The following is a 27,035-nucleotide window of genomic DNA, read 5'->3' on the forward strand; positions in this document are numbered from 1 at the left end:
AGTAATACCAGTTAAGCAAAATATTTCATCTATGAATGATTATTTTGGATTTTAGAATACTGATGTTTTACCTATAACTTCAAACTTGGCTGCCATGACAACTTGGAGATCTGGATTATTTTGCCACATCTCTATTAGCTGCTGTCCCTCAACGTGAAACAAGAACAACAAGGGTATATAAACATCATCAGTGCCGTCACCCGACATAGCAAACAACGGGGCACCATTTGTTGTACTTCCTGGGTTGTGATCTAAAACATATACATACAAATGTGATAACTGCCTTTTCATGAGTCTAATGTTTATGTTGTCCACAAAAAATGAATAGCAGGTGTCTAAGCCTTTCTGTTTTCTGCAGGTGAACGTGATGCATTCTATATTCTTAAAGACTATCAAAACTTTGACCTTATTTAATTTTGTGAGGGAAAAAAATTTGAAGTTTTGGCAGAAAGGCTATTTTGTTGGGGCATTATTATTTATTTATTTTGATGGGTTTAACGTCGCAACTTCACAATTATAGGTCGTATGGTGACTTTCCAGCTTTGATGGTGGAGGAAGACCCCAGATGCCCCTCCGTGCATTATTTCATCATGATCGGGCACTTGGGAAGAAGCACCGACTTCCCGTAAGCCAGCTGGATGGCTTCCTCACTCATTGGGGCATGAATCTGTTGGTAAACTAGTATACATGCAATAACATCTTTAAATAGTATCCCAAATCTTCAAAACATATACTCTTCACCTTTTTGTGCCACATATTCAAACTTGGAATGAAGCTAATTTTCAAATACCTGTACATGTGTACATATAACAATAATTTATTATAATGCAAATATTAACCCTGAACAGTAAAAAACTACTAAAAAAGAACAATTACCTATGACAATTCCACCAATAGCACCGACTCGCTGTAGATTTCTTGCCTAAATAAAAGAACATTATACATATATAACAAAACATCAAGTATACACAAATTCACCTAAGAATTAGAAGGTACAAATTTTATTTTACTTTTGATCAAATAAAACCTTATGCTTTTTTTTAGAAATGGGAACAATTAAGTCAGAAAATCTTTTTCAAATAATAGAAAAAAGGGTGTTTTAATATGATATATTTTGTGTTAAATTTCACAACAGCATTCATTCTCATTTATTTCCCAGTGAAAAAAAAGCAATTTCAATTATGAGCCATGCTCTTCAAACAAGTAAGTTATTCTTAATTTTAATTTACTGTATAAGTAAATGAGTATGACAACTTAGGTAAAGATAAATAATTCCTACTGACAACAAAAGTGTTCAGCTTGAATGCACAGCTGTCTGTTAGAGGATTAAAGCTGCACAGGCATCTACAGTATATCCGATGCTTTTATGTCCTTAATTAATGGAAGAGTAAATCAACATGTTCGCTTACAGAATTATCTCAGGCATGGTGGAACCATTAACCATCCACAAACCAGTGGAATGACTTCTTCTACAGTGACCTGGGAAGTTAGATAGTCTATTCATTTTGCTGGTGAACTTTTGTTTTTGTTTTCTTTTTGCTTGGTTTAACATTGCACCGACACAGTTATAGGTCATATAGCAACTTTCCAGCTTTGATGGTGGAGGAAGCCCCCAGGTGCCCCTCTGTGCATTATTTCATCACAGTGAGACACCTGGGTAGAACCACTGACCTTCTGTAAGCCAGCTGGATGGCTTCCTGATATGAAGAATTTAAACAGTTCTGAACAAATTTTGTGTTCAAATCATGATTACAATCTTTACAACTTGATTCTCACCTTATCAACAAACATACAGTTCCCACGCTCAATCAGAGCAATTTTGCCTGACAACTCTGTAGGATTTTCCACTTGGGTATTGCACATCTTGTATGGTTCTCCTCTTGCAAGTTTACCTTTGATGTTTGGCCGTTTCTTCAGATCATACCCAAACTGAGCTGGGCCTGCTTTAAACAGGTGACTGTCCTCATCTGACAGGAGGGCTTTTATCAGCATAGGTTCATTCTGAGCTGTATGTTCAACATAAAATTAAGTTAAAAAGTATCTTTACACAAAATCAAATATGACATTTTCACATCATAAATATCTTTAACATTAAGATCTTAATGTATATCAATAAATGAATCTGCTTCAACTTTTAACCTGCTAAATTTCTAAAATAGACTGTTCCATCATTCAATTTGTGCAGTACCACTTATCATTCGAAGGGGTGGCCAACACAAAACATCTGACAATATAGAAACACCGTCCGACTCTTGACAAAATATATGATATGTAACCCTTACCCTGCAAAATTTCTATAATGAACTTGTCTATCTTTCAATTTGGACAGTACCATTAACTGTTAAAAGGGGTGCTTACCAAAATGATAGTGACTGAATGGCGAAAAGTGCAGATCTTTATCAGATTGCATGGATGAGCAGGCTGATCAAGCTCTACACTGGTTGCAAAGGCTCACTCAATCGTATCCAGCATGATAAGGGTTAAGTTCAGAAAATTAAATGAATAGTTCTCTGTTGAGATTTTTTCTTTCCCAAATTTATTTTTTTCAATTTACAATTTAAGTTTGAAAATTGTCAGGAAATTATTTTATATCTAATCCAATAACTATATTTAGACTGTACAAGCTATTCTAAATTGACATTCATTAACTATGCATTCAACCTTTACTTAAAAAGTCTTTTCTTATCCCTGGACAAAAAAGGGTGAATGAAAACCTACTATCTTGAGGTTGATTCTTGGAAAGTGTAATCATCTCCTGCATAAACTGTAATCCTTCCTCTGCAAGCTGAGGATTTAATGCCTCTGATGCCGTATGTAGTAATTGTATTCTTCCATCTGCCATCGTCATCAGGCGTATGCCCATTTCTTTCAACTGTGTCAGCTGATCCTGGTTCCCAGCAACAAAATCTGAAGCTCTAAGACGGGAACCACTGACCCTTATCTGAGAACACTGCTGAGGAGCTCTGAAATTAGTTATGATCTTAGTAATTATATCTCTGGCAATTACATACAGGCTTTCATCTAATAGGGAACATCCAGAGGAAATTATTTAAAGGATTTTCTATTTCCAGCTCTGGTGACCCTTTATTACAGCTCTGGTGACCCTTGAAAGGGTTCAAACCAAACCATCTGAACAAGACTCGTGCAAGAATACTACAAGCCAACTTTTCGATCCATTGTGATTTTCTACTTATAGCTCTGGCAGTCCCTTAAAGGGGCTAAGTAGAACCATTTAAAAAAAACTTGAGAGGCATCCAAAAAAGAATGATACAGACAAAGTTTGGTGAGGAACCAGTAAGTGGTTCATAGGAGTAAACTGTTTAAAGGTATTCTTACTTTTAGCTCTGGTGGCCAAGCAGAACCATTTGAAAAAAAATTGAGAGAAGGTCTAAACAAGAATGCAACAGACCAAGTTTAGTGTGGATCCAGTAAATATGTCATATGAAGAATTTTTTTTTTTGTATTTTCTGCTCTGGGGCCAAGTAGAACCATCTAAACAAACAAGAGAGAAGCCCAGAAAGGGATCCTAAAGAACAAATTTTGTAAGGATCCATCAAGCATCTCATGAGAAGAAGCTAAGAAGGGTTATCTACTTTGAGCTAAACAGACAAACAGAACTATTTGTGAAACTTTGGCAGATGTCCATACAAAAATGCTACTAAGTCTTAGAAGATGCAACTAGTTTCATGAAAAAAGTTGTTTTAAGTTTAGGTTCTTATTCGGCCTGGCAAAAGGGACCAAATGGAACCAGTTGAACAAACTTGAGAGAGATCTCACAAGAATGTTAAAAAGAAAATTCTGTGATGATCTATCAATTGGTTTATAAGAATGAGCTGTTTAACAAGATGTTTAAGTAAAAATGTTGACCCAGGACAGGTCCTGATCCTAATTGCTTTAAGAAATAATGTATAGAAAAACAGTGTTTAAACGTTATTAATGCACTGAAAGAGGTAATATGTCTGTGGAATTATTCTGGCGACGTATAACCGATTTTGAGTGTATTAATTTAGGTAAAACACGATTTTGCTAACATTATCTCGATTCTAACATACCCTTAATCTAAAACTATGGATAAAATATTGTAGTGCCCTTTCTTGTTCGCAACAAAAACATTACCGTCATCGCACGTCAACGTGACGCCATTTTAGTGTAAGCGTGTTTTAACAGAAACAAGTATATAAGAATTGGTATTAAACAGAGCCCATGAAAAATAAAAACTATTACATAGCATAATCATGTTCTAATAATTTAACAAAACTTACGGAACAATTGGCTGTGACAGATCAACCATATTTTTAAGACCATCTCTCAAATTGGATGCATAATTCATTTTAAATTTGACCTGTGGATTAGGGCAAGTATTGTGCGGGCTGTCACCATACTCATCATGATCGTGAGTCTCCTCATCTATCTGCTGCAGATAACTGTACATCTCCTGACTTAGTCTCTGAAAAAAAACAACAACATCAACAACAAATGAAATAAGTTTCTCTCAATTATGGCTGTACCGTACTATTTTTTGCTGACCTAGAAGAGAAAGGATCACTTTATCTATTTCCTTGGAAGAAGACAAGGTATTTGTTCACATTATGACTGCATAAAACAACACATGCTTGCTTTTATAATTTGCGGGCTGACCGACATCAAAAATCATGCACCTGAAAAAAATTAACAATTTCCCAATAGCATTTCTCTTTAAACTAGAGATGCTTTGAGAAAAGCGCATGTCTCCCACAACTGCCCCTATGAAAATGGATCCAGTAATTCAAGGGCCATAATTCAAAAGTGCCTGGGGGGATTTGGCTAGTTATCGAACTTGGCTGAGGTCTTATGGTCAAACACATTTTGTTAAAGTTTAGTGAAGATTGGATGAGATATGTTCCACTTAGAGAGCAGACAAGAGTAAAAAGGCTGTTTTTTCGGTAATTCAAGGGCCGTAACTCCAAAATGCCTAAACCGATTTGGCTAGTTATCGAACTCAGCCGAGGTCTAATGGTCAAACACATTATGTTCAAGTTTGGTGAAGTTCGGATGGGAAATGTTCCACTAAGAGTGCAGACAAGAGTAAAAAGACCTATTTTTGGTAATTCAAGGGCCATAACTCCAACATACCTGGACCGATTTGGCTATTTATTGAACTTGGCCGAGGTCTTATGGTCAAACATATTTTGTTTAAGTTTGGTGAAAATCGGATAAAAAATGTTCGACTTAGAGTGCGGACAAGCTTTGTGACAGACAGACACACACACAGACTGGAGTAAATCAATATGTCTCACACACCACTGTGTGGTGGGAGACATAATTAAAACAACTCACCACAGATGCAGGTTTAGATCCATTACACCTAGACAGGGTGAGAGGCAGAAGATGAGCCTCTGTTGTGAACACATAATCATCTATGTCAAACAAGATATCACCTTTATCTGCATACATCAGGTACAAGTACTTAAATGTCTCCGCAAGTACAAAAGAATCCATCCTATAAATATAAGTGTTGTTGTGTTAAGAAGAACTATCTAGCAGGTCAATTCTTTGCTGAGAAACAATATTCAAAAACATTTACATCATTTATAGTAGAATTTTTTATTTTGGTACAGTAGTACTCTACTTATGTAATGGCAATTGGTAAACCATATGAATCAGAAGAGGAGAATGAATGAGCTTAGACATACTGTCTTACAATCTTTCCAAATATTCACCTGATAAACTTATACCGGTATCAGCAAATTTATAAATCTATGTCCCCACAAGGAAGAAGATAAAACTATAGTGAACTTTCAACTTACTGGTCTTCATGAGTGCCTTTAGTCACATCTTTGAGAGCGGCAAACCCACAAGGAACTCGAGCATGCTCTTCTAAATTCTCAATCACCTTCTTACCTACTTCTAGATAATGTGAGTCTCCTGTAGCCTGAAACATTGTAAGAAAATTTTAGTACAAATGTTTAGAATAAAATTATGTAAAAGATTGCTTTCTATAGCATTTCCAAGGAAAATGTTACATTCTTACAGTATGTCTATCTTATAAACAAACACATTATCAATCTTCCATTAAAATTTTATTTTTCTTCCTAAATATACACCAAAATCTTGATTTCCACACAAAAGTTATCCACCAGAGGAGGAACAATTTAACATGTATAGCATTTGATAATCAAATTCACTTCAAAATTCTACAATACTTATCATGTACACTCGTCAAAATATCCACTATAAAAAGTTAAAATGTTTGCTTGGACCTATTTTCTTCACAAAAACAAATACGCTTATCCTTTACATTGGTAAAGTAAAAATTCCTACATATTATTCAAACTTAAGCATCCTTTTACCATACTTCTCACTGGACAGGTACAGACATTCAGTTTATCATGACAGCATTTAATATTATAACTGTACTTATGTATATGAATGAGAGGGGAGCGGTGGTCTAGTGGTTAAGGTGTCAGCCGCTCAATCTAGGGGTCATGGGTTCGAACCCCACTGGGGTCATGACCATGACCTCTCATATAACATCAGTACTAGTTTTTCCAGGAAGAAGACTCGAGCGTGGTTCCAATAAACTTAAAAGTGAAGCTTTCATCACAATCGAGCTTAAAAAATTAGCTTAAATTAAACATTTTACAAGAAAATTTCTATATTTGTTCACACTTAAAAATGAGAGTAGTTCAATTAAGCTTAAAGCTTTCATCACAATTGAGCTAAAACAAATTGGTATAAACTAAACTATATAAATGAGATACAACTCTTACCTTATACAGGAAATAGGTGGACTCTACAAACTCTGGACGGAGTGGATGATGGCCCCAATGTATATGAAAATCTGATGTGAAAGCTTCCGGTAGAAAATTGTGCCTCTGTATAACCTGATACAACATCTCGTGCACCTCTATTGCTGGCTGTATATCTCCCTTTAATACCTGTAGAAATATATCACAATGGTATTATATCTTGTGGATGTTCTATCATATCTCCCTTATGATAAAAAATAATCATAGAAACATACTGTAACTAGTATGACCTGGAAGTAACAACAAACAAAATATACCTGCAGAAAAACCCTACTTTTGTTTTATCATCCCAACCAAATGTGTAAGAAAATACCTTTGCCATTCCAATTAAAAGGTGTACGACTGGAAAGAAATCTTCCATGTAAGGAATTGTAACAGTGTACATGCATTACTTTTTCACTACAGGCACATTAAAAAATTTAAGATATTAAAACATTTTCAAACAGATGTAACCACAGAAAAGTAAGAGAAACTGTCCTTCTTGTACTTCTGGTTCTGCAAATTTGGTAATGTTTTTGTCAGTCTGGCAAACAAAAAATAAATCATTTTGTCCTATACAGTTGACATTGTATTAGAGACTGCCCAAGGGACTGCTAAAGAGTGGTCTCTTAATGGAATGATCTCTTAATGAATTTCAGTCTGGTAAAGAGAAAAGTTACTTTTAACTGTTACTGTAACTAAAATCTGTTTTAAGATTGTGAACACTTTTTTCCAAGTAAAAATTATAGCTGGACTGTTCGTCAGTTTAACTGTTACAAAAGTTAATGGCATTCAGTCAAGTGTTAAATGTACTCACTAATTATACAGGTGAAGGAAAGACCGGTGGGAATTTGGTACCTGGTTGTTTAATAGATACTTTTGTCGAATATTTTACCTGTCGGGACTACATTAATGTGGTCAGTAGTTGTTTAATAAAAAAGCCATTTATTAGAATGAATTTATATACTGAAAACATTCGGATGGGATTTAGACCGGTCAAATAATAAAAAAATTGCTTAATAGAGATGGTCACAAGTAAAATGTTGACTGTATTTCATAGTTTGGAGAACCATACCTGTAATCCTGGCCAAAATGCCAATAGAGCATCCATGAAGTTTCTTGAGGTAGATTGTGGTTTATGCATATGTACATCTACAAAGCGAGGTCCTTGACTTATATACTTCTTCACTGCATCATAATGCTACAATATATATTCATGAATTTTATTATTTTCAATAATTACATGCACAAAATAAAATCATGGCTATCAAGTTATCATATAAATCATACCATTCAAACTTTATCTTTGACACAGTACTTTTTTATGATCTGAAATTCAAAGTGCAATTCATTACTTAGCCCTGTAAATATATTATGACCTTGTTGGGATCAATTTTGAAATGCTACATAGGTTTCTGATGTAAACAAACAAACAACAGGAACAATACATATAACTAGAAAATGCTTTTATAAAAAAGCGCATGTCTCCCCCAATGCAAAGTCCTATAGGCAAGAAGTCAATAGGAGTCAGGAGCTAAAGTCAAAGAGACACTGATGGTTGGCTGCAATAGGGATCATCTACTTGGCATGTCCAGTCATCCCGCTAAATTTCAACACTCTTGGCCTAGTGGTTCTCAAGTCACTGTTCAGGCTCATGTGACCTTGACCTTTGATCAAGTGACCTCAAAATAAATAGGGGTCATCTACTCTGCATGTCCAATCATCCTATGAAGTTTCAACATTCTGGGTCAAGTGGTTCTCTAGTTATTGATCGGAAATGTTTTTCAATGTTCAGGCCCCTGTGACCTTGACCTTTGACAGAGTGACCCCAAAATCAATAGGGGTCATCTGCTTTGCATGTACAGTCATCATATGAAGTTTCAACGTTCTGCATCAAGTGGTTCTCTAGTTATTGATCGGAAATGATTTTCAATGTTCAGGCCCCTGTGACCTTGACCTTTGACAGAGTGACCCCAAATAGGTGTCATCTACTCTTCATGACCAAGCAGCCTATGAAGTTTCAACATTCTGGGTCAAGTGGTTCTCTAGTTATTGATCGGAAATGGTTTTCCATGTTCAGGCCCCTGTGACCTTGACCTTTGACGGAGTGACCCCAAAAACAATAGGGGTAGTCTACTCCAGCAGCCCTACAACCCTATGAAGTTTGAAGGTTCTAGGTCAAATGGTTCTCCAGTTATTGCTCGGAAATGAAGTGTGACGTACGGATGGACGGAAGGACAGGGCAAAAACAATATGTCTCCCCCAGAGAATTATATACAGTGAAACACCGCTCAAGCACCCGGGCTCGCTCGAACAATTCATGTGGTCCCGGCTGATTTCCTTCTATTTTCTATGTGAAATTACCATGGCTGGGTCGAGCATCGATAACTCGATCGTTCGAGCATGACACCTGGTCCCTGTGTATTAATTTACTCTTTGTTGCTTATGGCAAACTCGAGCAGAGGTGTCAAAAATTTTCACACCTTTGGTCAGAATGTATCGGTTAATTTTAAATTTTTGCACGTAATGAATTGCATGGTCTATTCCCCGACTATCTTAAATGTTTGTTTGTTGGTATATTTGATTTGATAATGAGATTAATTTTTGATGAAAGGTGGAAGAAAAATTTTATTGATCAAAATTGTTATTAATTATTACTTTTTTCTGCGGGATCGAGAAGATAATTATGAGATCTTAATATTTTAATCAACATTTGTTTGCATGCAAATAAAGGAAATAAGATAGCCTTTTCATAAAATTGAGACGAATATTATGAAATCTTAATTTGGAGAAGAAACTTGCGAATTCGATTACAGTATTTCAAATAAAACAAGAGCACCGCCTTGCGGGTGCTGACGCTCATCTGATTTTTTTTGTATAATAGAAATATTGTCCTACCCATGATTTTCTAAGTCTAAAAAGGGCCATCACTCTTGCAAAAAGCAGGATAGAGTTATGTTTCTTGATGTACAGTGTCCACTTATGATGGTGAAAAACTGTTGCAAGTTTTAAAGCAATAGCTTTGATAGTTTATGAGAAAAGTTGTTTTAAACATAATATTCAACCAAGAAAATGATTTTTTTAAGTCCAAAAGGGGCAATAATTATTGCAAAAAGCAGGATGGAGTTATGTTGCTTGCTGTACAGGGTCAGCTTATGATGGTGAACAAGAGTTGCAAGTTTTAAAGCAATAGCTTTGATAGTTTAAGAGAAAAAGTAGACCTAAACATAAAACTTAACCAAGAAATCTGATATTTTCTAAGTCCAAAAGGGGCCATAAATCTTGCAAAAAGCAGGATGGAGTTATGTTTCTTGCTGTACAGGGTCAGCTTATGATGGTGAACAAGTGTTGCAAGTTTTAAAGGAATAGCTTTGATAGTTTAGGATAAAAGCTGACCTAAACATAAAACTTAACCAAGAAAACTGATTTTCTAAGTCCAAAAGGGGCAATAATTCTTGCAAAAAGCAAGATGGAGTTATGTTTCTTGATGTACAGGGTCTGCTTATGATGGTGAACAAGTATTCCAAGTTTCAAAGCAAAAGCTTTGATAGTTTAGGAGAAAAGTTGACCTAAACATAAAACTTAACCAAGAAATCTGATATTTTCTAAGTACAAAAGGGGCCATAAATCTTGCAAAAAGCAAGATGGAGTTATGTTTCTTGCTATACAGGGTCAGCTTATGATGGTGAACAAGTATTCCAAGTTTCAAAGCAATAGCTTTGATAGTTTAGGAGAAAAGCTGACCTAAACATAAAACTTAACCAGGCAACGCCGACGCCGACGCCGACAACCGCTCAAGTGATGACAATAACTCATCATTTTTTTTCAAAAAATCAGATGAGCTAAAAAATGTAAAATGTCTTAGCTGTTTCTTCACATCTGCCATTTACAATCTATCATAAATAACGTTTGTAATACTTTTTTGAAAATGTCACGAGTGTGTTATTATTACGCATCACCATTTCCTCTGCCAATTGGTAAAACAAACTTCAATTTTCTTCGTATGTTGGTCAATGTTTGGGTCGCTCGAAACCATGGATAAATTGAGAGAGCGGTGTTTCACTGTAGCACAAATTTTCCTTTTTAGTGGGTTCTGTCCCTTTTCATAAGCAACATCACTTGGAGTATTTCAGACATTAACTACATACAAAAGAAAGTGTGCAGGGATGTTAATGTGAAGTAAATATTATCAAAATTTATAGTAACTTGACAAATTGCAGTTTTAAATTTTTACCTTATTAAATCTAGTGAGGTAGGTGTCATCCCCTAGCAGGATATAAGCCTTCAGTACATACTCGTAGTACGAGTCTATTCCAGCTCCAACACCGCTCTCTGAAACAAACAAGTATTGACATACTGAGAAAACACTCAGTTAAAACATTATTACAGTCACGTGGACATTTTTTTTTCCAGATTATTTTTACTATTATGTTTTTCGTTTGGTCGTACTGCAATTTTCGAGCTACCATCATTTTAGGTCATATTAGGCTAGATAATAAAGCACAATTTTATTATAATATTTACTTCATAGTTATCTATCACGCAAGTGAAAGGTGTTCTATTAATATATTTGAACAGCCCTACAACAGTTACTATTAAAAGTTTTTAAAACTAAAGGCGTTATCACTGACATGTTGTTTCAGACACAAGTATGACCAGGGTAGAACAAATAAACTTCCGTAAGTCAGATGGATGGCTTCTTCATTAGAAAGAATTCTACAACCCCAGATTTTCAGCCTACAGCTGTAAGGAGTAAAGTCTATGTGATTTAAAGTCAGCAACTTTGTGATGTTGCTGGATTCTTTTTCCGAAAGAATACTGCTTTATATTCGTAACAGCTTTTCACAATTCACTTTGTAATTATTAGCAGAAAATGTTATCCATAATCTTATCACAATTAGAAATTGCCCAAAGCATCAGCTTTTTTTTCAAGCTCTTAATCAGACACCATTTTCTGTCAAATGGCCATGCCACTTTGATGTTATGGCAAATAGGCAGAAGGATTCTCAATGTGATATTTCCAACCAGGGCTCCGGAAATTTTGATAACTCAATCGGTCCGAAACGAAAATCCTGACATCGGCGCTACCCCACCCACCGCATTCCCAATATTACAGATTTTGTAAAACGTGATAGGGTAAAGAAATAAGCATGTCATGCATTAAAACTGAGTTACCAGTCACCGCGCGTTACCATACAATGAAGACAGTTATTCAGTGTTATGTGTGATCGTTACTTTGTTTAAATTTCGATGTTTTTCCGAGATAATACGAGGCATTGACACCGTGTGCGTAACTAGTCTAAAAGCCAACGCACGTGACTTTGATACGGTATACACGGCAGATACTTTGTGATGTTTCCTCATTCTTTGACGGAATTCTATAAAATACAATGCGTGAGTTACACGACACATATTCTCTGCTAAACAGCCTCAGTATTTAAAGAATACTCTGCCGTGGACCGAATGTGTACGTTATTTGAACACTGAGATCGAATTTCCCGCATGTATAGTACCAAAACATCACGCGGGTTGGCCACGGATATTTCATTTCACTTACGTTGTACTTCGACAAGCAACTACATTTTATAAAGTTATATGTTCTCTTCTGATGTAAACAAAATTTCATTTTGAAACGTTTTTTAAAAGACCGATTTGATAAACAGTGCCACTCCGGTTTTCTTTATCATTCGTTGTTGCCCATCCATTTTTTTCTTTTTTGTACAGTCGGGTTGCAAAGACGATTTTCTGCATTTGTTTCAACTGGAGCCCCAACAAATGAATCATGTAATTTTTTCAAATCAAGTAATTATAAAAGTTATTTTTATCGGTTTTCCGTGTGATGTCTCATTAAATCAAAGACCTGTAATGTACAATTATTATTATAGCTTTTTGATTAAATGCAGCGACCATTTGTTTGTTACCGTGATCAAACATAGCCTTTTGAAATAAACCATCCGTCTGATTCTAAATAAAAGAAGTGGATCCCCGTCGAAATGATTTGGGTCCGGTCAGAAACGTTAGGAAACCAGTCAAAAATGTTTAATACACCGCAGTCGGCTGTCTGCAAACATTAAAGGATGTGCCGCGTGAGCACTGATTGCGTCACGCGCTAATTACGGACCGATTATCAAAGTGACAATCAGACCGATTGACACGTTTATTGATTATCTGAAGGTGCGACCAACAATTTCCTACTTGGCAGGTGATCGTGTATTGAGATATCAGACCGAAATTTATACTTTTCTCCATTTTTACGGGACCGATTTTTTTCGTCTTTTCTCTTCACGAATCGGTCTGAAAAGTCAAAAATCGGTCCAAAACCGACAAACCGGCAAATTTCCGAAGCCCTAACCTAACACATACCTCTCCTAATCCAGTCGCCATTGTGTATATTGATAACAGTACCAACTAGATCACTACTCCGGTGCCTCTGGTTCCATAAATAGTCCATCGCTTTGTGGGCTTTCTCCTATAAAATTATAATATACTAGATTACAAAGACAGTTTTAACCATAAATGTACACACTGTCTGATCATACACCTTAATACAAAGCATTTTTTTTCATCATTTCTCATAAATAGTATTTTTTTTTATCTAACCCTTGCTAAAATTACAACAATCGCACCCAAAATTTTCAAGATAAAGTTTGAACTCAATGAGTATCCATTTTTAATTTTAGAGTTTCAACCCAAAAGCAGGAGACGAATATGAAGCTAAGTCTGACACTCATCACTTGAGAGATCAGCAAAGTTGCAACACCCATATACTTTAGAAAATAAAATAAATTTTTAGTCTTTCTTATATCAACTCTATGTAATTCACTGACCCTTATGGAAGCCTCAAATCTGATAGTAGGCACCATCGAATAACCCTGGTAGGGTACCACTAGTCTATGTTATATATAAAACAAATAGGTTCTATGCTTAGCACTTTCTGACTATATATTAAACACTAACTCTTGTGGTGGACTCAAATTTGGCTCCAAGGAGCCATCCTAAACAAAGTTCCAACACCTGTGGAAAAATAATGCTAAAATAGACTTGCATTTTTACAACACTACAAACCTCAAACACTGGATCTCCTGTAAGTCGACTAAGGGCAGCAAACTCTAGTATCATAGTGCCAGCACAGGCTGTACAGGTGTCTCTGTAGTTGATGCTAACATCCCTGTTGATACCATGTTTCAGGTTGATCTGTAAAAAACTTACTTTTGTAGTTTGTCAACAACACAAGATGGGCCTGAACATTTTTAGCAACACTGCTTATGGGAAACAAACCTAGAATTCAAGTCATAGACAGACCTCAAGATTTTAGCTTTTACTTTCTAACACATTAGTTTTTCTGGATTTAAATCTTTTTATGTGTTATAGTAAAGATCTAACATTTTCTGCTCATGCAATTGACAACTTCCCAATATAAATCTGGTGTATGACTTCAGACATTATTTTGTTGTGAACAAAAACATTTGAGCACTCGACAACTGGTAGTTTTTCACTGTCTTGACTACACCATCTGTATTACAGAAATTGAACCAGATTTCTTACCCTAGGATATGGTATCCCTGTTGTGGTATTGAAAGCTGGTAAAAGCCGGGTACCAATATCTTTAGCCATCAACAATAGTTCATCCTTGTACCAGTCCATTGAATGTTTCTTCCTCTTGAAGTAGGATGCTAGAACATGACCTCCTAATAAACCACTGGAAAAAATAATAACTTCAATAATTTATTACTGAACTGTGAATTAGTATTGAACTGTGAATTAGTCACAGTAAGAAAAACAAATTTGCATAAAAATACTTAACAAGAGGGCCATGATGGCCCTATATCGCTCACCTGTTATCATTGCACTTGAGGACAAGAAGGTCCTCAGAAAAAATATCTACAGGACAGGAACAACAAAGGGAAGAAAATTAACCAAAAAGAAAAAAAATTCTTAAAAGGTACAGATATGTCAAAATACACCTAAAAATTGGAGGTACCATCCATGTTATACCACAGAAAAGTGGTCTCGGTTTTTCCCTACGGCCAATGATAAAAAAGTTACTAAAAATAAGCTATTTATAGTAACATAAAAGGGAAGTAATTAAAAAGAAAATTATTGTAAGTGAACAAAAGAAGGATCTGCCAAATAAATCTGTTGACATAAATGAAATTTCAGATCAGTATCTTCATTAGTTATGGAGATATACCCATTTTAATTTGAAATAAAGGGAGGTAATTTGACATAAAATCAGTCCATAGTTATCTACCCTGATTGGCTCAGTCCAACTAATGACAATAATGAAATTTCAAATAAGTCCTATAAGTACTTACTGATATAAATCCATTTTGATTATAATCAGGGAAGGTAATCAGATATAAATAAATCTGGAACCTACAATTGGATCTGATTTGTCATGGAATCCAAGATTTATTGTTGTTGAAAATATTTTGGAAGTTTGTATCAAATAAAACCATAAATGAAGTCTCTATATGGCTGCAAAAGCCAACATAGCCAATGTTGGACCTTTAAGGGGCCATAACTCTGGAACCCATGATGGAATCTGGCCAGTTCAAGAAAGGAACCAAGATCTTGTGGTGATACAAGTTGTGTGCCAGTTTGGTTAAAATCAAATCATAAATGAAGCTGCTATTGTGCAGACAAGGTCAAAATAGCTAATTTTGGCCCTTTCAGGGGCCATAACTCTGAAACCCATTATGGGATCTGGCCAGTTCAACAAAGGAACTGAGATCTTATGGCGACACAAGTTTTGTGCAAGTTTGATTAAATTCAAATCATAAATGAAGCTGCTATTGTGCAGACAAGGTCAAAACAAGAGCACCGCCTTGCGGGTGCTGAAGCTCATCTGATTTTTTTTGTATAATAGAAACATTGTCCTACCCATGATTTTCTAAGTCTAAAAAGGGCCATCACTCTTGCAAAAAGCAGGATAGAGTTATGTTTCTTGATGTACAGTGTCCACTTATGATGGTGAAAAACTGTTGCAAGTTTTAAAGCAATAGCTTTGATGAGAAAAGTTGCCTTAAACATAATACTCAACCAAGAAAATGATTTTCTAAGTCCAAAAGGGGCAATAATTATTGCAAAAAGCAGGATGGAGTTATGTTGCTTGCTGTACAGGGTCAGTTTATGATGGTGAACAAGTGTTGCAAGTTTCAAAGCAATAGCTTTGATAGTTTAAGAGAAAAAGTTGACCTGAACATAAAACTTAACCAAAATATCTGATATTTTATAAGTCTAAAAGGGGCCATAAATCTTGCAAAAAGCAGGATGGAGTTATGTTTCTTGCTGTACAGGGTCAGCTTATGATGGTGAACAAGTGTTGCAAGGTTTAAAGCAATAGCTTTGATAGTTTAGGATAAAAGCTGACCTAAACATAAAACTTAACCAAGAAAACTGATTTTCTAAGTCCAAAAGGGGCAATAATTCTTGCAAAAAGCAAGATGGAGTTATGTTTCTTGATGTACAGGGTCTGCTTATGATGGTGAACAAGTATTCCAAGTTTCAAAGCAATAGCTTTGATAGTTTAGGAGAAAAGTTGACCTAAACATAAAACTTAACCAAGAAATCTGATATTTTCTAAGTACAAAAGGGGCCATAAATCTTGCAAAAAGCAAGATGGAGTTATGTTTCTTGCTATACAGGGTCAGCTTATGATGGTGAACAAGTATTCCAAGTTTCAAAGCAATAGCTTTGATAGTTTAGGAGAAAAGCTGACCTAAACATAAAACTTAACCAGGCAACGCCGTCGCAGACGCCGACGCCGACAACCGCTCAAGTGATGACAATAACTCATCATTTTTTTTCAAAAAATCAGATGAGCTAATAGCTAATTCTGGCTCTTTCAGGGGCCATAACTCTGGAACCCATAACGGAATCCCACCAGTTCAAGAAAGGAACCAAGATCTTATAGTGATACAATTTGAGTGCAAGTTTGGTTAAAATAAAATCATAAATGAAGCTGCTATTGTGCAGACAAGGTCAAAATAGCTAATTCTGGCCCTTTCAGGGGCCATAACTCTGGAACCCATAACGGAATCTGGCCAGTTCAAGAAAGGAACCAAGATCTAATGGTGATACAAGTTGTGTGCCAGTTTGGTAAAAATAAAATCATAAATAAAGCTGCTATTGTGCAGACAAGGTCAAAATAGCTAATTTTGGCCCTTTCAGGGGCCATAACTCTGGAACCCATAATGGGATCTGGCCAGTTCAAGAAAGAAACCGAGATCTTATGGTGATACAAGTTGTGTGCAAGTTTGGTTAAAATAAAATCATAAATGAAACCACTATCGTGCAGACAAGAAATTGTTGACGGACTCACGCACGCATGCACGGACTGACGACGGACAAAGAGTGATCACAAATGCTCACCTTGTCACTATGTGACAGGTGAGCTAAAAATGTTTCATCTATTATGTTTAGCTAAATATTTAACATGGTTATGGGGTTTCTAACAACCAAGCATGTGTTTGATTCACAACTTATTTTCTCTGTGACAATATGACCATAGACATAATAACATTTAGATCCATTTATAATCAATGCATGTCTCAGATAGGGTATTGGTATGTCGCTTGCAAGAACAAGCTGGAAATAATGGAAAACTGTAATGAGATTTTGGTCTCAAACACCCCACTCTTACATTCAACCAAATCAAACGAAACAAACAAACTTACCCAAGAGCTAGAATGTTGGTTTCAAACAGACGCTATTGTGTTCAAGCAAATCAAATGAAACAATGACACTTACCCTACAACTCGGATGTTGGTCTCAAACACAGACACCATGACATCAGTATCAAACTTTACTGTATTAATAACTAGAGACACAGCTTTCTCAAACTCTGGTATATCTCCCATAACCTACAATACAACATTAAAAGCATAATGTAAGAGAATTACCAAGAAACTATTATTTAATTCATGAACCTGATCAAAAACAACCAATTCCTAGAATATACAGTAAAATCATTTGATTCTATGAGCATGAAATTTCCTGGTTTTGGCTTTAACAATTATTTCATTGGAACGTGAATTTGCAGGGTTCTCTTTTTTTTAAATCAAATTAACGAAAATTTAATTATGTTCTTTAGAATCTAATTTCATGAATTAACCCAACCACGAAATCCATGAAAAGTAGACCTCCATGTATATTTATAACTTCACAGAATCGAAGTAATTTACAAATTTGAACCCTTTTTCAGTAAAAAGAATTACCTTTATATATAATCAGTGTTAAGTTCGTTGGAAAAATAGTTCATCATGTATTACTGAATCATATGAAATCATAAAATTAATGAGCTTGCTTTCAGTAAAATTATGCTGATGCAGATCAAATTGCTTTTATCAATAATGCAGCTTCAATAATTGATCAAATTGTCATTATAATAATACTTTTCAATAATAAAGTCTGATTGTCCCCTACTGTGAAATCATGTAACTTCAGGGAATTTAGTGAGTTTTAAATAAAACAGTCATTTCATGTGGAAATAAAATTGTGGATTCCAACTTTTGAAGATAAAATAGACACTAATTTTATTTTTTTACTGAAGTTTCGAAGTTGATTTACATAACCAACAAATCAATGAAAATTAGTCCCCAACAAATATTAAATATTAATATTTCAAAGTAAATTTCAGATTTGGAAATTATGGAACAGCTTGGTTTTGTAAAATTATATAAATTGGAAATTTATGAACACTGTGGAAGAAAAAATTGAAGTTGAAGATATCATGCCATTTACAAGACAAAGAAAATATACTTACAGCAAGTGTGTCTAAACTGTCAATCAATGATAGGGTAAAACTGAAAAAGAGAAAAAAAGTGATTAAAACAAATGACAGTTTGCAAATTATAGCTTGATGACATTACCAATCAAGTGGAAAATATAATATGACAGTAGATACCAACATATTGTTCATGTTTGAGAATAAATTTATATCCTAAACACACTTTCGTCTAAATGGAGAAATAAATTCCATCTGTATTGTAACTGTCATTCAAATACCCTCAACTTAAATCTGAACCCCTGTTACGACCCTTAAATTTTGTTTTACACTTAAACTCAACAGTCAACTAAATTACCTCCCCATGACTCTATACCTCTATTATTATTATTATAACAGATTTATATAGTGCCCTTTTCATGATAAACATGTTCAAAGGCGCTTTACATATAGCAAACGCAGCCACACAGGGCGCAAAATTCATCCTCTAAAAGTACAGACACAGAGCGATCTGACCAGAGGGACAGAGTGATGTAAAGCCCCCAGAACAGACAGAGAGAACTTTTTAGATACAGACGTGTCCAGCTAGCTTAGTCTAGCTCTTTGCAAATAGACAGTCTGGTTCTTTAACGTGCCCGGTGTATAGCACTGATACACGCGAAGCCGTCTTTCCTGCGAAGAACCAGTACAGGCCTCTAGTTAGGTGGGAGATACTCAAGAGCATCTCAGAAATTTCCAGTGCCTGGACCGGGATTGAAACCCCAGACCTCTGGGTTGACAGTTTAAGCATGTTACCACTAGACCACCAGCCCTCTATGACTCTCATATCTAGGCTGACAATATTAATTTCGCGTCTGAACCTCTACCCAGCTCAGAACTTCTATTATGGCTCTCATAACTAGTCAAACAATATTAAATTCTCTAATCTGTCATTTGAATTCCCTCCACAATAGCTCGGAACTTCTACTTGATTCGATATCTTTGTTATGGCTCCAACAACCAGTTCAACTATCTTTTCTTCGCAGAAGGACAATGTAATTTAACTTGATAACTTGATACTTATGCAAGTGGTTCACTCATACCACTTACCTTCCCTAAACAGACTTTATACCCCATTTTACTTGTGACAACCCCAAGTAGTCTAACTATACTTACTTCCCTAAACTATCATCAACATCCCCTCTGCTAGGTTCTGAACCTCTGTAACGACCCTTACAGCTTAATGGCATTAACTCATCAGCTGGGAACGCATGTTTCTGAAAACATAATCAGATGAGCCGTGCCATGAGAAAACCAACATAGTGGGTTTGCGACCAGCATGGATCCAGACCAGCCTGCGCATCCGTGCAGTCTGGTCAGGATCCATGCTGTACACTTCTAAAGCCTACTGCAATTAGAGAAACCGTTAGCGAACAGCATGGATCCTGACCAGACTGCGCGGATGCGCAGGCTGGTCTGGATCCATGCTGGTCGCAAAGTCATTATGTTGGTTTTCCCATGGCACGGCTCAGATTTCATCCTTACATACAGCAACAAAATAAGCCAGGATTACGTTGATATAAGCTGTCATAAGCAGTTTGCTAATCAGACCAAAAAAAGTACTAAATGGTTTTCATCTTTAAAATAATGTATTTGCAAAAGCAACTAAAGATGTTAACTGTTCTTTAAGCTTCAACAACAGTTTTCCGTTCTGCTTGTAAAATGAAAAGGGCAAATTATTAAGTACTTTGTATATTAATATTCCTCTGTTTTAATATAGTGTCAACTGATTACATGTATACTGCAAATCTGGTAATTTCGCATCTGTTTCTAGTTAAGAAATGTGCTTTTTAGTTACCAGTTATTCTTCTTTTGCAGATGATTATAATTATGATATTCACAACGGTTATAATTTCACAAAAACTAGCAAACTTTAAATCAACTCAACTATTACTCAATATACAGAATGACTTCTAAAATGAGGGGCATATATACTCACCATGTAAGCACCATATGCATGTTTGAACATCTCAACCACCTTTAACCTGGAAACAAAATTAAGAACTATCAACGATCTTGCACAAACCCTGTTTCAGCTTAGTACAGTAAAAAAAATCCCAGTGGTCTGTGCTAGAGCAAAGCGTGATGATTCAACCTTTCCTGGGTATAAAGGCTCATGAGACTCGTGAGACTTTTCATGTCAAACCTGAAATGACTCTTGATAATCATGATAATATCATATCTTAAATAACACAAATTTTGAGAGAGCAATGAGTTAATGATGAAAATTGTATATATATACTTGTTTAATGTGTCAAATTTTGGTCATACTAAAATATACAGTTGTAGACAAGTTGTGAAAAGTTATGTATGATTACCATTCACTCCAATATGAACCAAAACTGGAAGTGACTTTAAGTTGAACATTTAATTAGAGTATGGTAACCATTAAAATTTTAATAAAAAAGATTCTACATTAAAGTTGTTATACATTATTTATTCATGCCCTAGATTGACTGTTCGGGTTCAACCCATTATCCTGCTCAACAAATATTTGTTAACTTGGTACACTGAAGGTATAAAGTTCACTGAATGTATGGTATCATAAAATCAGCAACCGTGAAAGAAATAACAATTTTTTTACGTTACAATAGACCAAGTTTTCATCTCATACTTAAAATTACTTAATTTCTAATGTAATATTACAATTTAATAGGCTCTAAAAGTTGACTGACTCTAGACTGGCGTTACTTTATATATTCTCTGGAGCCAACATACATTTTGAGTTGTTCTTTCCAATCTGTGTCATATGCATCACCAGTTGACATATTTAGCTCCAAATAGATTGCAGACACAAATTAGTAGGGTCAGGGGGAGCGGGGTTCAGTGGAATGCTTCACAGAAAATAATTGTGGCATGCTTTGCAATAAATAATTGAACTGTAAAACATATCTGGTTTCTTTTGATGTATATTTAGAGACTTAATATAACCAATTTTGAACCTGAAAATTTTGCAACAATATTTTTACTTCCTCATAATAACCATCATCAATGCTCAAGAAAATCATGTGCACACTCCAGCCTTTGCCAGGCTTTCAGTTCAACAGCATTTTTCAATGTTCAGTATTTCAGTTATGTAACAGCAGGAAGTTAACCTAACCAGTGTTCAGTACAAACCTGTTCTCCGCAATTAACTGCCACTTACTTCCCCAAAGGAATCAGAGGTGGAGGACGAAAGATTTCAGACACAATGTCTTTTATCAAATCATCACGGAGGACATACGGCCCGCCCAAGGATCGAATTCACGACCCCTAGATCGATGCTCTCCATTTTGAGCTAAGCGAGCGGATTAGCCTTTGGGTCTAATAACCAGCCATGCTACTGACAAAAACTGTTGGCATAATTTGAACTTACAAATCATATGTGCAATGAAATCAATATAAATCAACATTATGAATATTTATCATTATTTATGTGGAAATAACTTTCATAGAAACTAACAAATAAAATTCCCATTTATTTTTCCCCTTCAAAACATTCTGATGCTAGAAATAACATACTTAAGAAACAGCACTTCTGGCAAAACATTTTGTGATTTCACAATATAGGACAAAACAAGGAGCTGCGTTCAATAAACGCTTGATGCCCCTGGTGGCATCCTTGTCGATACAAAGCAACCTAAGTTCAAAATGAGGTCAAGTTCAAGGTCAAGGTCAAACTGTGGTCAGGTGATGTCTGAAGATGAGGAATGGTCATAGGTTACATCTGCATTAGTATCAAGTCATTCTAGTAAGGGGTATTGATGCTAGACGAAACGGTCCCATTTTGTTAACCTCGTACGGACGGACGAACGGACGGACAGACAGGACAATCACTATATGCTTCTTGCATCAGTAGATGCCGGGGGCATAAAAATATTTACTGGTAAAGTAGAACTTTAAAGTCTTGAGAACTACAGCAGACCTCCAAGAATAATGAATGAAAATGATGGTATTACTATATACAATTTTAGAGGGCATACAGGAAATATCTTTTTAAGACACACATGTCAAAAATGGAAGAGAATAAAAGTAGGTGAAAGTGATTCCATTTTCATAATGGTTTGATCATTTTGTACAATTTTAACAATAATTTGCATCAGAGCAACAGATAATCTGTGTATTTGAATAAATATGCAATTAAATTTCCAATATATGCAATTCAAATGATTTTAATGCATATCAAAATGCATATAATTATGTGTGTAATTCTAAAAAAAATCTTGATTAACCCTTACCATGCTGGAAACAATTGATTCTGCCTTTGCGACCAGTGTAGATCATGATCAGCTTGCACATCCATGCAGTCTGATAATGATCTGCTCTGTTCGCTATTCAGCCAGTATCTTTTTGGTAAGCACCCCTTTTAACTGTTAATGGTACCGTCCAAACTGAAAGATGGACGAGTTCATTATAGAAATTTAACAGGGTAAGGGTTAAATGTGTGTATGTTTTGGGAGTATAGACTGCATACAGGCCTTTTTTTATGCTGATTTTAGGGCAGAAATTCGGCCCCATTCCCCAATCTAAAAAGTATACTTTTTTCCCCACCTTGGCCAAAAATTCCCCATGCAAAAAAAAAATGAAATTAGTTTTAATTTTCAGTCCTGATTTTTTTTCAGCAAATATATTCCTCCAAACAATGATTTCGCGACTTAAATTTCCCCTCCAAAAGGGACCTGGTACCCTTCCCCAAATTTACAAAAAAAGGGCTGGCATATATACCAGCTGACCAACTATTTAATTTCTGAGAAACTCAAGAAGTTCAGCAAAATATCTAAACAGTAAATAAATGTACACATGTACAATGTATATATGTACAAAATGTAGTATCAATAAGAAATTGAGCTGTTAATAAAACTGTTAATTACAAATTCATATATATATTTTATGATCAACAACAGCTGTGACAGAACAATATGTTTCTTACTGATAAATTCAAAGAAATTCCGGATACTTGTCAGGAAACTGCAATAATTAGTAAACCATGATGGCATCTAAGTAGAAATAAATACCTAAAATTATATATTCTGTCCAAGAATTGGCAATGATTGAGCTGTTATAGGCAGGTAATTTTACAGACAATCTTAGATCTATAAATTTAAAGATTTCCCAATCCATAAATATACACACAGACTCTGAAAACTGCTGAAAACTATTTCATTTCAATTTTGTCCTCAAAATAACATCTGTTACACTTGTAATAATACCTATATACACAAAAAGGTCATTTGTGAGTTCCAGGCATTTTCATTGACTCTGGATGTCTTTGATTTTTTTTCTGTATTATCTAAGTCAACAGAAATAACCTAAACTATGTATATAAATACAAGTGTGCTTACACATATTATTATATACTTGCCACCAGTACAGCACAAAGTAACACCATGCTAGCAGCTAGAAAATGCCAAGATCATGCTGCATGTGAACATTTGAATTACATCAAGGATGTCATGTATTTCCATACCAATGTCTTAATTAAATTAAATAAAGTTGATGATTTTTTTTTGTAATCTGTAACAACCAAGTTATTAAATCCCAAAACTCAGTCAAGTATTTGGGCCATGTGTTAGATAGTTCACTTTCAGGAAGTATATGTGCCAAAGATATTATTAAAAAGGTTAATACCAGTACCAGACAAAAATTTATGTATAATAGATATAGTAACAGGTTTATTTTTACCAGGAGGAGAAGGGGCCAGGTCTGTGATTTGGGGGAAAAATAGCTGGGTATTTGGGCAAAGGGGAATAAAAAAAAACCTGACGTAAAGTAAATTTTTGGGGAAAACTGCATGATTTAAAAGAAATTTTCTGAGGAAAAAAAACCCTGAGTAATGTCCTTGATTTTAGTACTTGGAAGACGCTTTGTAATTCTCTTGTTCAGTGCTTGTTTGACTACACTTGTTCTGCCTGGTATAGTAGTTTGAGCAAAACTTTGAGGTCCAAGCTCCAGGTTACTCAGAACAAAGTAGTCAGATTCATACTGAATGTACCTGCTCAGACATCTCTTACTTGTTCTGATTTGTTCAGATTTTCATAAACTTGAGCTGTTAAAAATTGAGGATAGAGTCAAACAGCTGAGTCTAAATCATGTTCATAAGATTTATCATGACAAATGTCCATCATACATGAAAGATAACTTTGTCAGAAAAGCCCATGTCTGCAATTATAGTACAAGGAGATCAAATTTTTTTGTTCCTTCCATTGACTCTGCAGCAGCCACAACTTTTTACTATAACATGGAATTCACTACCTGAATCAATACATTCCAATCAGGGATATATATTAGCAGGGGCCCAGTAGCCCATGGCCCCTAGATTTTGGGCTGGGCCCCTAAATTGTTGGAGAAATTTTATAATGCCCATATACCTAATGTTAAAATTTTATTTTTGACAGTCTGGGCCCCTAAATAAAAATAGCTAGTTTATATCCCTGTCCATAGGTCACCACACTAGGTTTAACTTTAAGAAAGAAGTTAAAAAGCCTTTCTTAATTAAATGCTTATGACAGTTGAATTATTGTTTGTCATCTGGTTTGTGTGATAAATCAATACATGTGACATGTTGACATAACTGAAATCCATCTGTGATATTCTTTTTTGACCAAAAACATGTGATTTTACTTATTTTTAGCAGGGATTTGAGATGTAAATTTTTTGATAGACTAGAATGCCGTTTGGCATTTGTCCTCATTAATTATGCAAATTAAGTACCGCCCATAGGTTAGAGAACACCAAATTTTACGTAACATCTCCAGCTAGATGAAAATGAATAAAATATCAGTATTACTATTAGGTGAAACATCAAAACGTCCTAACTCGACGGAATTTACGGGGGGGGGGGGGGGGGGGGGGGGGATGGGGGTCCCGCAACTATCCCTTTAAAATACCCTATGATACTTTGCAGTGAACTGGAACACGTTAGATAAATATCAGATAGAAAATATTCAGTAAAACTAAAAGTACAATTCTTAGGCTCCGATACATTATGGCCACGCCTGCGACCTTGTGGTTTACTTTCAAAATATCTGGTGTGTCCACTGCCCAAAGAATAATTTCGATAGTGCCAATGTAAGCAGATGATAAAAAATAGTTTAAATAGGCGTTTAATGACTTGAGTGTTCCTGTTAGTTTGACTTAGATAGCTTTTCAATGTTTGAGTAATATTTAGTGCTTTTGTTTAACCTTTGATTGTTTGATTGCCACAATTGTTGACCTATACCACGAAATTAGTGATGTGACGTCGCATGATGACAATGGCTGATTATTGTTGTTCGAAGTACACAAGGATGTTTCTTGAATGATATCTGATTTATTTTCACACAATTATCGATGCATATGACATGAAATATTGTGGTAAAGGCAAGAAATACTCTATTGTGTTGTTTCTTATTTCATGTTGTTACCTCAAAATTATGTCAAGTACCGCGACATAACAGATGGACGGTATACTTATCAGGCTGGTCACATTGCCCGATCGGGCTTTAGGCATACAAACTAATGTTTCTTGAAAAATAATGAAGATATTTCTTTCAAACTTGGTCCATTAATTAAGCATAACATATGACGCATACTCTGGTAGAAATAACATTGTTGCATTCAGTTTTTTTAGAATTATTTCCGTTTTTCAGAATTTTATGATGCATAATTTTTGAAGTCCAAACAAATTATGTTTTAATGAAATGTTTGAAACAGAAAAGGGATCAATGGGTTTCTATTGCTCAAAACTTGTGCGCCAATACCTTTATTCTATGTATTTAAGGTTAATACTTTGTTTCTAGTGCAGATGTATGAACAATTTTTTTATAACTAACATTTTTCTATAATGTTGTTAGTGAAAGCACAGTAAAATATATACATTCATGTACTAGCGCAATAATTAAGAGCATTAGAAAGCCATTGAACCCTTTTTTGTTTTAAACTTAGCATTAGAACATGTCTTTTTTGGACTTTAAAAATTATGCATCATAAAAATCTGAAAAGGGGAAATAATTCTTCCAAAACTGAAGGCAACCAAGTTATTTTTATTTTAATTTATGTCATATGAAATGCTTAATAAATGGACCAAGTTTGAAAGAAATATCTTTACTAATTTTCAAGAAAAATTAGTTTTTATGTCGAAAGCCCGATCGGGCAATGTTACCAGCCTGCTTATGCTCTGGCGATCTTATAAGGGGCGCGCGACGGGTGCGCCCCCCTCTGAATCCGCTGGTGTATCCTACAACATATACAACAAAAACACCTAAATGCACTTTACCTAAGGCTTCGTTTAGTGTCTATATCCATTCCATAACTTTGGTGTTCTTCCAGCACAACCAAAATAAACACGGTGATAGCTAAATAAATTGTGAGCTTACTGGAAGTCATTTTTGTAGATATCTATTTAGTACGTGTACATTATATTTAAAAGAATATCGTGTCACTTAAATAAACCGACAAAATCCTTTCAGAGATTGAGAAATTACTATTATAAACATTTTTTTTCTAATTCAGGAAATGTTTATCTGCCATGTTGTCAAATCTGA

At 35.2% G+C, this 27,035-nt stretch overlaps 1 protein-coding gene across 1 annotated transcript in view; it reads right to left on the bottom strand.

The window, feature by feature from the left end:
- LOC123551108 (ER degradation-enhancing alpha-mannosidase-like protein 3) overlaps nt 1-27,035 on the bottom strand; it is a 38,567-nt gene extending 11,532 nt beyond the window's left edge. Inside the window, exons 1-18 of the mRNA XM_045339812.2 lie at nt 26,768-27,035; nt 20,474-20,519; nt 19,651-19,751; nt 18,535-18,574; nt 17,520-17,632; nt 14,313-14,466; nt 13,833-13,961; nt 13,131-13,236; nt 11,002-11,099; nt 7,843-7,968; nt 6,750-6,917; nt 5,787-5,911; nt 5,317-5,479; nt 4,263-4,447; nt 2,719-2,963; nt 1,777-2,006; nt 877-922; nt 72-251 (exon numbers count right to left, since the gene is read on the bottom strand). Coding sequence (XP_045195747.2) covers nt 72-251; nt 877-922; nt 1,777-2,006; nt 2,719-2,963; nt 4,263-4,447; nt 5,317-5,479; nt 5,787-5,911; nt 6,750-6,917; nt 7,843-7,968; nt 11,002-11,099; nt 13,131-13,236; nt 13,833-13,961; nt 14,313-14,466; nt 17,520-17,632; nt 18,535-18,574; nt 19,651-19,751; nt 20,474-20,519; nt 26,768-26,877 — 2,365 coding nt within the window. The 5' untranslated portion in view covers nt 26,878-27,035. The remainder of the gene's footprint in view (nt 1-71; nt 252-876; nt 923-1,776; nt 2,007-2,718; nt 2,964-4,262; nt 4,448-5,316; nt 5,480-5,786; nt 5,912-6,749; nt 6,918-7,842; nt 7,969-11,001; nt 11,100-13,130; nt 13,237-13,832; nt 13,962-14,312; nt 14,467-17,519; nt 17,633-18,534; nt 18,575-19,650; nt 19,752-20,473; nt 20,520-26,767) is intronic.

This window comes from Mercenaria mercenaria, chromosome 15 (assembly GCF_021730395.1).
Source record: "Mercenaria mercenaria strain notata chromosome 15, MADL_Memer_1, whole genome shotgun sequence".
NCBI classification, from domain to species: Eukaryota; Metazoa; Mollusca; class Bivalvia; order Venerida; family Veneridae; genus Mercenaria; species Mercenaria mercenaria.